A 13281-nucleotide genomic window follows, 5' to 3' on the forward strand; every position below is an offset into this window, starting at 1 on the left:
AACCTGATCTTACAATTCAGGCAAGTTTGTTCTTAATATTGCTATAGTGGTGTCTCTGTTTCAGGGATTGTTAAGCTGCTGAGGTTGTAGAACTTTTCTCCAATTAATTTTCTCTTAACGGAACTGAAGTCCTAATTTGTTAAAATCAATCAGAGATAGGTTATGCTCAGATGTTCTAAGGGAAACTGAGGACTCAGTGTTATGTATAAACTTTACAGGGGAAAAAAAAGAATGCATATAACACGACCTATCCAAAAATACTAGCTTGGTCCTCAGTATAAAGTTAAATTCCTAAAAAATTTTTAAAAATTAAAATAAAATAAAATTCCTGGTAAGTTGCAGGTTATTGCCCTGGTAAATGTTTTCTGGAACATTTCCTACTCAAAACCACGACTGTCATACCTATAACCTAAGATTGTTCTGTTGAATGTCAAGCACTTAAAAAAACAGTTGTTTTTCTCTTTAAAAACTAGCTTTATTCAAAAGAATCCGAAGCATAACACTATAGGAACAAACTTACAATACATATTGTTCAAGAAAGCCTGCCACACATAATTTCTACTAATAGTAGGTCTAAATGTTGATAAATAACATTCTTTATACAATGCACAAATGACATTTAGTATGAGCCTTACAAAGAATGGCCAACAATAACATGGACTGTTTTGATAGAACCTCTATTTGTCTTGCTACTTATCTACAGAATAAAAAACTAAAATGTGGAAGATAAATTCTTCTTAAATTTTACCATGGTGTTTAAAGAAGAAAGAAAGGGATCAAAAGGAGGAAATTATAAGAATTAAAGATTTTAAAAAGAAAAAGTAAAGTTGGCTTACCACTATTAATAGTAATTATTAAAAAGTAATTCAGAATTGATAATTTTTGGTTTAATACTTGGAAGCCCTTAGACAAACTATCCATTATTCACTATATTCAATCAGTTACCAAGCCAATTGTATTTCTCTGAAAACTGTAACTTGTACAAAACCATACAAAAAAAATAAACAATTTGGGGGTAACCTAGTCATTTCATAACTTAAAATCTTTCCACAATGCAATTCATGAATCATTTAATACTAATACTTCTTTAAACCTCTATGATTTAAATAGAAACAGACTCATTTCTAAGAGATTGTATGTGAAGATACCAAGAAAAAAATTAATCCTTAACATGTAATTCTAAATTTTTAGCCCCCAAAACAGACCCATGTAAACACTGGACATTCAAATCAAATATAATGGAATTATACTACCATATGATACATGGCATTTTTAAAAACATTAAGAACCAAATCAGATTTATTGCTATGTCAGTCTTATCAATAATTAATCAAATTACAAAATACACTACATAACCACGCCAAAAATGATGCTGTATAGAGATATCATTTATGTAACATAGGTAAACATTTATCTTGTAATATACATCACTAATATAGTAAAACCTTATTCAGGATAGTTTGAACTGATAAAAGTCTAAAAATTTGAATGCTTTAAAAAGATATGCAGTTTAAGCACTCATAGCTTTTTTTTTTTTTTTTTGCTTTCAAGTATACAATTTCAAATATACAAATTTGCATTGGCCAAATATTACATATTACAATCCATTTGGGTACTTGTTTAAAGACAAAAGAATGTTTTTTTAAATGATATTCTCAAATAAATGCTCTATAAAGCTTAACGTTCTTCCAAGATCAAACATTTTTTTCTTTAAAATCTTCATTATGACTTTCATTAACAAATCTTTTCATCAGATAGTACAAAGTAAACACCATTTAAGCCTTGGATCAATGGTTACAAATTCTAAGTAAATTAGAGGACTTTTATGGTACTGTAACAGCTTTAAATGAATATTAGCATTTCTACTTATTTTGCTATGGTGAAGTGAATGGAATCTTTTTTTGGCTGGAAGATATCAGAGTAGGTTCAAAGTCTAGTATGTAATTTTAATGGTAAAGGCTAAAAAAATCCTAATATGCACAATCAATTAAGATAATAATTCCTTAGTGATAACTGTGAGAGGAAAATAAAAATTTTAAGAAGTATTTATTGTATTATGAGTGTTATGAATTGCTAATTTTACCCCCTCTCCCATTTCAAAACATCAGGCCATCTACTAATCCATAAATATTGATGTTTCACATACTTCATAGAGTAGCTTAAACATACCAGCATAAGAAATAATTAGTATTACATAGTAATTTCCTTTGCCATAGGAATAAATGTTGGACAAAGTCTGGAAACATTTTATTTTCCAATTTGAATTACAGTAATTTTGCCACAGACCACAGCACTAGTGCATGTGTTACTTTAGACATGCTCTAAGAACAAAACAAAAAAATTACTGCAAAAATACATGTCACCAATGTGGAACACACTCAGATTTGTATAAAAGTACTGAACTAATATCCCAAAAAGAGGTATATGTAAACAGTACATAAGGAAGAAATAGTTTTAATATGAAACAGTCATTTAAGTCACATACATCATGATAAGAAGCAGGACTTTCTTTTATAAAAGATATTTTAACTAACAAGCAACATCATCTATATCACCTACAGAACAAGGAAAGTACAAGTATTTAGAGTAAGTTTTAATATAATTGCAAGTAATGGATTTTGACAAACTATGACAAAGATTATCCATTGAGTTTCATTAAAAACTTTAAACTAAATATAGGCCTCTGATGTATTCATGTCTGAGATAGCCATTTTTCATTTCCCCTAGACTCTATGTCCTGGGAGATGTTAATGCCAGCCCTAGTCTCCTTACTCCAGGAGTACCTCTAAACTTCCACCTCTGTACCAAGAGTTAGAAAAATGCAGATGCGACTTCTATACTGTTCTACTGGATAAACAGAATAGGCAAAAGGGGCAAGTTACTAACATTTGGAAGTGAGAAAACTCTGAGTTCAAAAGTTGAGGAAAGAAAACTGTGAAAAGTCCAAACAATTAAAGGAAATTGGGAAGTACTCTCAAGATAGCATCCATCAATTCAATAAAAAGACTGCTTCCCACAATGCCTGAAATGTGGTCTTATTGTTGGAAATCTTAGATATTAGATAAAAATCTATTCTGAATAAGCAGCCTTAAAAAGGAAGTTTAATCCCACTTTCTTCACTATCTTCATTTGCATTTTGGTGGAAAACATTTTTCCCTTAAACCTGGCCAGCCATAACCACAGGAAAAAAAAATGGGAGTTCTAAGTGGAGGAAAGATGAAATTTTGAAGCACAGAGCATCCATTAGGGGAAAAGGCAAGTTGGCTTGTATTGTATTCCGCCAGAGGGTTTAGGATGGAAAGAGGGCAACTAGGAAACACTAACACCAAGAAACTTAACTCTCCTGAATCACATTAGGAAAAAGGAAAGACCTCTGTTTCTTTCTACCTCCTACATTGACTGGTTCTCTAAAGAAAACTGAGCGCTGGTTTACTACTGGTTAACTACATTATGGTTTAAATAAGCTTTTATGAGCTTTCCTAACAATCTAATTATTTTATATAACGTTCCAAACTACTATTTACAAATGAACTTTGGGAGCCTGGATGCTCTTAATTGAACTTTTTAATTAAAAAAAACTAAAATAGCACAAATGTTCATGCATATGAAACCTCTATACACTGTAAGAAAATGAAATCCAAAAATTCTTTAGAGCTCCCTTAAAAAAATCATTACTTACATATTTTTTCCTGTTAAATACAATTACTATAGTATGCTGGACAATAAGTACTAGCATTTTTAATATGTTCAAGACAAACAAGTTTGAAAGAATACTAGATAAGGACTCCTGATACTTATTTGGATGATTAAAGTCAGCAGAATTCATGGTGACCCACACTATTGAGGTTTTTTCCTACCAGTAGGCAGAGTTGGAAGTCTTTAAAAAAATGATTTCTTTATATTGTGCTAATCTATGAAGAATAAACCCTACTACAGGAAAATCTTGCTTTATGTACATAATCTCCTAATCTGGATAACAAGAATCCTAATAGCAGTACTATAAAAGTATTTCACACCAAAGGAAAACACTGTTCACAAAACTAATTCTAAACACTCTATCTGAATAATTTTTCTTTTATTCAGCTAAGCTGTTTCAGCATTAGTGAGTCCAGTAGCATCTAGAACAAATGGACTAGGAATTCTCTACTGAATTGAATAAAGCAAGTTCTGGGAAAGGAACTGACGATTTAAAACTATCAGCAACAACCTAGCTGTCATGAGAAAGCCTCATTGCTGAGAGTTAGTCAAGTTAAACTTAGACAAAACTTGAGAATATAAGAGAAACTTCACGATTTCCTTCTTAGTTGTGTATATGTGCCTTTGTGTATATGTGTGCATGTGAGATGAGGCCTTTCATGAAGGAAAAGGATTACATGAAAAAAGGTGCAGTGCTACTGGAAGATTATTCCACCTATGTGTATTTCTTTCCATTACTTAATATTTTTAAATGTTCAGGGCAACTCATCACTTGTCCTAACAAAGCCATACCAATTTGTATAATAGCCTTCTTTGGGTCAAATTGAACATTCTTATAGTTCCTCAATTTTCCTATCAAAAACCATCTACGTAGTTTTTGACTTAGTGTCACATAGAGACAAATGTCGAACTAGTTAAGAAGAGTAATTCAAATACATGAAAAGATTCACAAACTTTGATCAAACTATGATTATAGTTTGCCCATGACTCACTGGTAGTCAATCATGGGTTTTTCTTTTGAATATTTACAGACTCTTATTTAAATAAGGTGCTCTGAAGACCTAAGCATTTGAATAAAAATTCACTTGTAAGTTTTCAAAAACTATTTGGAAACGGAAAAGAATCACATTACAAATCAAGTACCTTTAGACTAGCTTGGAAGAAGTTACCTTACTTTCACAAAACTACTTAAACTGTAACCAACAGATGGCTTAAGAAACTGCAGAATTGATTTTAACAATAAGTACAACTCAAGTACTACCATGTAAAATGTTAACTTCTGAGGACACTGGAAGATCCTATTCAATATCTAACTATGTTGTCATAAAAACCATGATTCAATGCTAAGACTGGGCTTGTAGCATGCAGTGCATCATTTCTTCAAAATCAGCACTCACTAGGATTTCAAGAACTAGGTCCTTAAAGATTTATAAAATCATGTATTTCTAATATAAACTATAAAGTAAGCAACATGGGATCTTCAAGTATGCTACTGAACACATCAAATGTCAGAGTCAGCTAAAAATACTGCATTTTAACCTGCTTCAATTGGTAAAGTTGTCACACCAAGGAGTACCTAGTATTAGAGTCTATGCCATTTCATTTCCTAAAATTTTAAAGATATATAATTTACAACTATATTGAAAATATTTTGTACTCACCTCTAACTAGTCACAGGTAAATGGAGAAAACCTTCTACTACCTTGTACCATATGAAATTGCTGTTTTTGTAGGTCAAAATTAAAATGCTATATTTAAAAAAATAAGTTTTATTCAATCAAAATATGCATGAGCATTAATAATTTTCTACTAGGATATTAAATATTTCATTTTTTAAAAACTTGTCATTTGTTCAACTATATAAATTGTTCATATTCCCCAATTACTGCTTAATTGGAGAACACGTTTCTTAATAAGAAAGCTTCACATGATGAAAAAGATGGTAGTTTGCTGGATAAAGGTTTGGTAACTATAATGGACAGGACAAAATTTAATATCCCAATTCAATTAACTTTGCTTTAGTGGCTTCTGACATATGAGGTCAAGTGCTGCCATGTAATAGTGTGGGCTCATGTTTATTAACCAAACGATGTTTTTTTAATCAAAAATTTCATGCATAATTTTAATTTCTTGGCAATATGCTGCTACTGTCATTTCACCAGGGTTTAAACAGTAGTAACTAATTATCTTTCGCAGATCACCACATGGTCTTCAGAACTTTTTTGGTTACAATCATTAATGGTGGCCCAAGTTTGGGAGCTTCACCAACATCCAACCATTGTATGAATTGCTATGAATTGTCATACAGTTTCTTTCTTTTCTTTTTCTTTTTTTGTCACAGGTCATGATCCGCTCTAAAAACAGGTTTCCACTGTTCTGAATCTTAATGAGTATACCTCTGTCTCCATTCTTGATCATCTCCCAGGAGGATGTTCTTGGGTCCATCTTTACACTTTCCCCAGTCACCAGAGAAACTCCTACTTCAAGGCCTTGAAATTGTTGTTTGTAAGTTAGCTTTCACCCTGGCTCTTAATTGGTCTTTGCTCAAAATGGAGTCTCATCTCCCCTGAGGCTTGTCTTTAAATCCAGATCCCCATAACAAGATTTTTCAAACCACCACTGAGCAGTTCTTTTATCAGCTGAGCCTTCTAAGGCCAATTTGATATTTCCACCTATCTCATTTGCAGTATGTCCTGGCTTGAAATCATATTAAAAGACGTATTCACAAATCTTCCGAGGATATTATGTTATTTCTCTGGAAAATAATAAAATAACAATAATCAAAGGAAACTGAAGAACATACTATTAAAATTCTAAACAGCACAACTAGAAACATACTTCACTTCAACTCTAATTGCAGTCATTTTTCAACTGATCTAATATTAGCAATTTCATGTGGTACAATCCACAAGTTAATCAACAAATACTTACTGAGCATCTACTATATGCTAACATCCATCTCGTATCTGTACAAACAGATATCTTGGAAAGACTGACTCAAAAATAGAAAAATCACTAGTTTCAAGGACCCTAATGGGAAGAAATCTGGTATCATACCCTATTATCTTTTTAAAACATCCATTAAAATGTATGCTTTCTTCCATGTTATAGCTACATATACTTTTTTCTGAAAACATGTCAAATAGATCCTTGAAAGATTTTTGAACTGTTTAATGTAATATTGCCAAAGTTCAGCTCTGCAATGTACATTTTTCAATGATTCTAACTTTTAAAAGTCAAAACTTGCCTACATTTGCTATATATTATTTTGAAGCTTCAAGAGGCTTTTATGTTTATGATTAACAACAACAACTAACATTTATTTGTATAGTACTTTCTAAAGCACCCCCATATACAATAGTCTCATTTAAGACAACAAAGACAATACAAAATTTGCACTGGTGATGAAGTAGAATATTAATAAAAACTAAAAGGCAAATAATCTTTTTGCATGTGCATTTAAAAAAATAATGTCAAACATTAAAATCCTGTGTCACCAAACCTCTGTAAGACACAGGAAAAAAAAACTTTAATTCCTGTGACTAAGTATCACTGCCCACTGCAGGTGGGCCAAAAGTTTCTCGAGTACGCATTAACTGGACATCTTTGTCCGCCATGCAGGTATCACAGCCCCATACTGCTGATGCTTCCGCAGTTAGGAGGCCATAAGCCGTTTCAGTCATTCCAGTGCAGATCCGATGAAACCACTTCTGACAAGAAGCTTCACATAAGATGGCATCCTGATCATCATTCACTTCATTTGTACAAATTCCACAAGGATACACTGGGTCGGAAGAAGAATGGCCATGACGGCTTGGGTGAAGAGAGGATTTATTGCTTTTCTCAGTGGTGCATGTATCTGGGGCACCTCTTGGTTGCCGTGGTTTATTCTGTGTCCCATTTGCATGGCTGTTATTTGTAGCTTCTGTGGTGCTTGAACGGCTGTTCTCTTGATTTACTGCATTGTTTCGATTAACATTTTTTAATTCAATATTACTCTGATTCACTGTGTCATCCATATTTAAGTGAGGTGGATGAGTAGAGGAATTTTGATTAGTGTTTTTGGTTGCTCCTTGACTAAAGTCTTGTTTTGGAGGTGGTGCTTTTGCTTGACCGAAAGTGTTTGGGGGAGGAATAAAAGAATGATTAGATTCTAATGGAGAAGTAAAATTTGAATTATTTCCAGGGACAAAGTTAGATGCTAAGTCAGGGTTAGATACTTGGTTAGCATTCTGTGGAGGAATCTGATTGAAGTTTTCAGCAGGATTTTGTCTAAAATGTTGATTAGGCATGTTAACATTCTGACTCAGTGCATTGTTATAAGATGGATTTCCAAAGCTTGCATTATCATGTGGCCCAAAGTTAAATGCATGAGGTCGATTAAAACCCATGCCCAAAGGATTCTGAGGAAATGGGTGTGGCTGATTCCTGAGTGAGTAAGGACCACAGTATGGGGAAGACATTCTTGGAGGAACGTGAGGTGGCATTCTGAATGTGCTATAGCCTCCAAAGCCAGGATAACCAGGGCCAAGATACGGATTTGATGAAGGTAGTGGTTTATAGGAAATAGTATTATAGTTGTCATCAAATGGATTAGCAGCCACTAGATGGTCAGAGTTTGGATTCGGTGGTGGAGCATACTCAGACAATGGAGGAAAAGAAGGCCCCTGAAATGAGAATGTAGAGTAAAATATAGGTTTATATCAAAGAAGTCATTAAAACTGCTATCTTAACATGTAAGAACCTAGCTTTAATCAAATTTCTCTTGCTATGTGTTATGAAAATCTAATTCTTCATTTGACCTTTCAATTCTAAATAGTTTTTCATACTTAATTATATTTAATGATTAAAATGTGTATATTTCTTTCCTTTACAAAAGGAAAGAAGGTATGCTTTTCTGAGCTCAAACTCATTGTTACTTCAAATTCCAAAGGTATTTAATCTTCAAAAGAAGCTTCATTATATAATTTTCATTTAATATGCGTAACCATAATTCTAGAATCTTTCACTTAAACAATAAAATTAAGTAACTATAAATAGGATCTAAGTTTTTTTTACTAGCTTAACTTCAGGGAGTAGCTATTAAAGTTTTCCCCATGCACTAACTACTATGCTTCCGGCCTCAGAATGGAAAATATAGTTCTAGTTTTAGCCACATTGCAAGTTTAACACATGGTAGCCAAAATGGGGAAAAAGTAATCTGTACACACATCATATTTATTCACAGTCTTTAAAATAAAAACAGAGTAGGGATCCCTGGGTGGCGCAGTGGTTTGGCGCCTGCCTTTGGCCCAGGGAGCGATCCTGGAGACCCGGGATCGAATCCCACGTCGGGCTCCCGGTGCGTGGAGCCTGCTTCTCCCTCCGCCTGTGTCTCTGCCTCTCTCTCTCTCTCTCTCTCTGTGTGTGTGTGACTATCATAAATAAATAAAAATTTAAAAAAAAAGAAAAGAAAAAGGTTGTTAAGTAAAAATGAAGGTAGCTGAATAAAGTATGGAATTAAAAATAAAATAAAATAAAATAAAATAAAATAAAATAAAATAAAATAAAATAAAATAAAATAAAATAAAATAAAATAAAATAAAATAAAATAAAATAAAACAGGGCTTCAAATTTTCAAATGATAAAACCAAAAAAGCCGGTTTTTGTGACTATTTATTCCAGCACAGGTTATATACAAAAGATACTTCTGTGACTGCTTAATGATATGTACATTCTACTGAATCATTCTAACAGCTGAACAGTGCTTCAGGTTAAACCTGTGTCCATCTATTTTAAAATCTTTTAAATATCTATGGTTTTTAAAAAAGATTTTATTTATTTATTCATGAGAGACACAGAGAGAGAAAGGTCAAGATATAGGCAGAGGGAGAAGCAGGTTCCATGTAGGGAGCCCGATGTGGGACTCAATCCTGGAACTCTGGGATCACCCCTGTGCTGAAGGCAGACTCTCAACTGCTGAGCCACCCAGGTGTCCCAAATATTTATGCTTTTTAAGTTAGATTTAAGAATAGGCATTTTAATTTGTCTATGTTTCCTTCTTGCAATATCCACTTTAGGCCTATACACCACCAAATAACCACTAGTTGCAGAGTAAAAAATAATTTAAAAATCACTGCAGAATTCACTCTTAGGTTATGAATGAGGATAGGAAACAAACCCATGACGAAATTTAAATTTACCTCATCAGCTTCATCTTATAAGTGAACAAAAACTGTTATTAAAGAAAATGTCAATTTACCTGTGTATTTGTCTTGCGTTTTTTCTTGTCTGGGCTTCCTAGTTGTACACCTGGCCCTCCTAACCCATCCAGTCCACTATCACCACCTAAAAAATAAAATCCAGGTAACATTTCCACTTGTAACTGAAATCATTTTATATCTCTCACATCAATATCATAATTATCTGTTAATATGTGTTCTATTTTTCTTAGATAAAAGCTATACTAAGTTTTTTTTTAAATCTCTATCCTTCAAAAAAGTCTTCCCTATAATTTCAGCCAGAAATATTCATCTCTACTCTCACAGTATTTTTTATTACTCTTTCAGTGGGAAAGTCTCTATCTTACCCTCAAAGCTTTAGTCATCTGGTTTCTTATCCTTGAGGCAACCACTAGTTTCTGCTCTATCTTCCAAAAGGTAATCTAGATAAATTCCAGCATAGTATCTTTGGACAGGAGTACACAAACCATGGCATGCATACTATACACAATGCTCTCTATATATTGCTTTCTTCTTGGAAATCATTCCATGTAATTACATACAGAACTGTTCCATCACCTAATGACTGAATAGTATTTCATGGCATGACTATACCATAATTCATTAAACTAGCTCTCTCCCTATTAATGGATATTTAGGTGGTTTCCAAACCTTTGCTGTCTGCAATGAAATGCAGACATTTCTTAAATGCATGTACAAATCATTCATAGAACAGGAATTATGACATTAAAGGTATGTGGTCTTTAAATTCTTAAGGGTAATTGTCAAAGTACAATAATGTATGTATTATTTTCTCAACAGTATATGATCAAGCTAAAGCAAAAGGTCAACTGTGAATTAAAGAGGCTTAAAAATTTATCAATACATAACATTGTGAATGAATTAGTGTCACTGATTTGTATACTTAAAAATTGTTTAAATGGAAAGTTTTATGTTATATAGACATTACCAAAATAAAAACCAAAAAGTACAGAATTGACATGATCTAAAAAAAATAGTTTATCAAGAGAACTTTTTCCCATTTGAAAAACACTTTTTATGTGGAGGATTCTGATCATTAAAAAAGTAGATAGAATAAAATTATGATACATATATAGATACACATTTGTAATAGATTAATAAGTTCAGTGAGTTGACAATTAGAGGAGACCTGATCACATATGTGGATTCTGAGAAAGGTTCTTTAAACTGAGATGAACAGGATAAAAAAAATTTAAATTAAAAAATAGACTGACTTATAGGAGGATAACAAATCTCTCATGTAAACAGCATAAGAGCCTCTAGGCAGAGAAGAGCATATGTAAAGATTCTTAAGTAGAAAGAAGCCCAATGTGTTTGAGAAATTTAAGAGAGACCAGTGTGTTAAGGGACTCTGGAGAATGCCACTAGAAGAGGTTAAAGAGATAGGGAGGGACCAGATCATTTAGAGTAGTATGGACTGAATGTGTCTCCTCAAATTTTCTATTTTTAAGCCCTACCCCACAATATGATAGTATTTAGAGGTAGGACCCATTACCTTGAAAAAGGTAATGAAGGTTACATTAGGTCATGAGGGTCAGGCCCTTATGATGTGATTAGTAGCCTGAGGAGAAAGAAGAGTGTGCTCTTCACCCCACTGTGGAGCACAAACACAGCAAAGACCACGTGAGGACGCAGGCAAGAAGGTGGGCATCTACAAGCCAGAAAGAGAGTACTCACCAGGAAGTGAATTGGCTAGCACCTTCATCTTGGACCTCTCAACCTCCGAACAGTAAGAAAATAAATTTCTGTTGTTTAAGCCACCCAGTCTTGCAAGATACTTTGTTCTTGCAACCCAAGCAGACCAAGACTAGAATAAGCAACACCTTCTTCTCAGAGATTTGAGTTTAAACTCCACAATGGCCCTCCTGTGAATTTACACATTCTAATAATTCCAGCTTCTTTCCTGTGGCCTTAGGAATGGTAGCTGCTTCCTAGTCGATACCTCTGTGGAAACTTCAGTATCCTATTGTGCCACTTCAGTTTAATGTCTGTTAACAATACCTTAAATTCTTTCTACTAAAAATAACTGGTATGGTTTCTATCTCCTGACTAGATCCTGACTGATATATATCTCAAGTGCCACTAGCCAGAAACTGTCATTACTATTAAGTTAACATCATTCCAGACATCCAGATTATTACCTACCTACTTCTCCTTCTGGAATACAGGGCAACAGTAATACCTTTACAAAGATGGGATACTATTTTTAAATAAAAGCACTGAACTTTATTATAATGTAATAAAAAAACATTGAATGTTTAAGATAATATGGTATCACATCTTATTCTACTTTTTCCATCCTGTTTCCATCCATCTACTTTTCTATATCTAGATTCAATTCTTTATTTCAGCTAAATTGTCTTTTATCACATCTTTGAATACTTTTTCTGCTCTATTTGTCGAGTACTGTATTTGGGGGCACCAGTTATCATTACACTACAGAAACTTATAGCAGCATATCTATTAATTAGCTCTTCTGACTACTGTTTTTCTTATCTACTTAATCTAAATATCTGTAGTTTTTCTATCTATAACTCAATTGCTAACCATATATATTATGTTCTTTATTTTTAATTTATTTGTTCTATAATTATGTTGGTTTAGTCCTCAATTGGTTTCCTGAGTTCTGCAATTTACATTTAATCTAATTTTGTTGTATTATCATCCTGTCTTTGAACTCTTATTTTTACTTTTGTTTTTGTTTTTTTTCATTAAGGTCTACCACTTGAAGCACATATGAGATATTTCCTTCTGTCCTTTAGGTTATGAGTCTTCATCTTCTGCATGCTATTTCTTTTTTCTTTCTTTTGTTAATTCATTAGTTTACTCTAGCATGTTTGCACAGTTGTGCTTTTATTTTTACCTTGCAATTCTGTCTAGATCTTTTATTTGCTCTGATTTAACATGGGTGCTTTCTGACTCTCTTTTATTCACATCTAAGATTACTTCAGTTAGGAGATATGCTTTATGTACTGAAATAATCATGTGATTTCCCTCCCTTTAAATTATGTGTGTTCAACTTAAAACTGATATTCCTGAAATAAAGCCAACATACTCACTTTTATATGAATGTTATTATTTTCATGTGACTGGAGATATCTCTTTAGAATGCTTGCCTATAGTATTAAGATTAACTTCTTGTGTTTCCTTGGAACCTCCAGGTTTTTAATTCTGACATTTTGTTAAATGCTCATCTACCTAGTCAGGAGGTGTAGTAACCCATTCTCATGGGAGGTTTCCCTGTGTTCCCTGATTCAATTTATATCCCTGGAGACTTCTTTTTTGTCAGAGAAAGTTCTCCTTCTCTCTCTCTTTTTTAAACCTTCTATTTCATGCATTTTTT

General features: G+C 33.0%; 1 protein-coding gene across 1 annotated transcript in view; it reads right to left on the reverse strand.

The window, feature by feature from the left end:
* Positions 1-453: 453 nt before the first annotated feature.
* Positions 454-13281, reverse strand: part of PYGO1 (pygopus family PHD finger 1) — a 30992-nt gene continuing 18164 nt past the window's right edge. The window contains exons 2-3 of the mRNA XM_038580484.1: positions 9938-10023; positions 454-8363 (exon numbers count right to left, since the gene is read on the reverse strand). Of these exons, the coding sequence (XP_038436412.1) occupies positions 7239-8363; positions 9938-10023 (1211 nt within the window). The 3' untranslated portion in view covers positions 454-7238. The remainder of the gene's footprint in view (positions 8364-9937; positions 10024-13281) is intronic.

Source organism: Canis lupus, chromosome 30 (genome assembly GCF_011100685.1).
Source record: "Canis lupus familiaris isolate Mischka breed German Shepherd chromosome 30, alternate assembly UU_Cfam_GSD_1.0, whole genome shotgun sequence".
Classification (NCBI taxonomy): domain Eukaryota; kingdom Metazoa; phylum Chordata; class Mammalia; order Carnivora; family Canidae; genus Canis; species Canis lupus.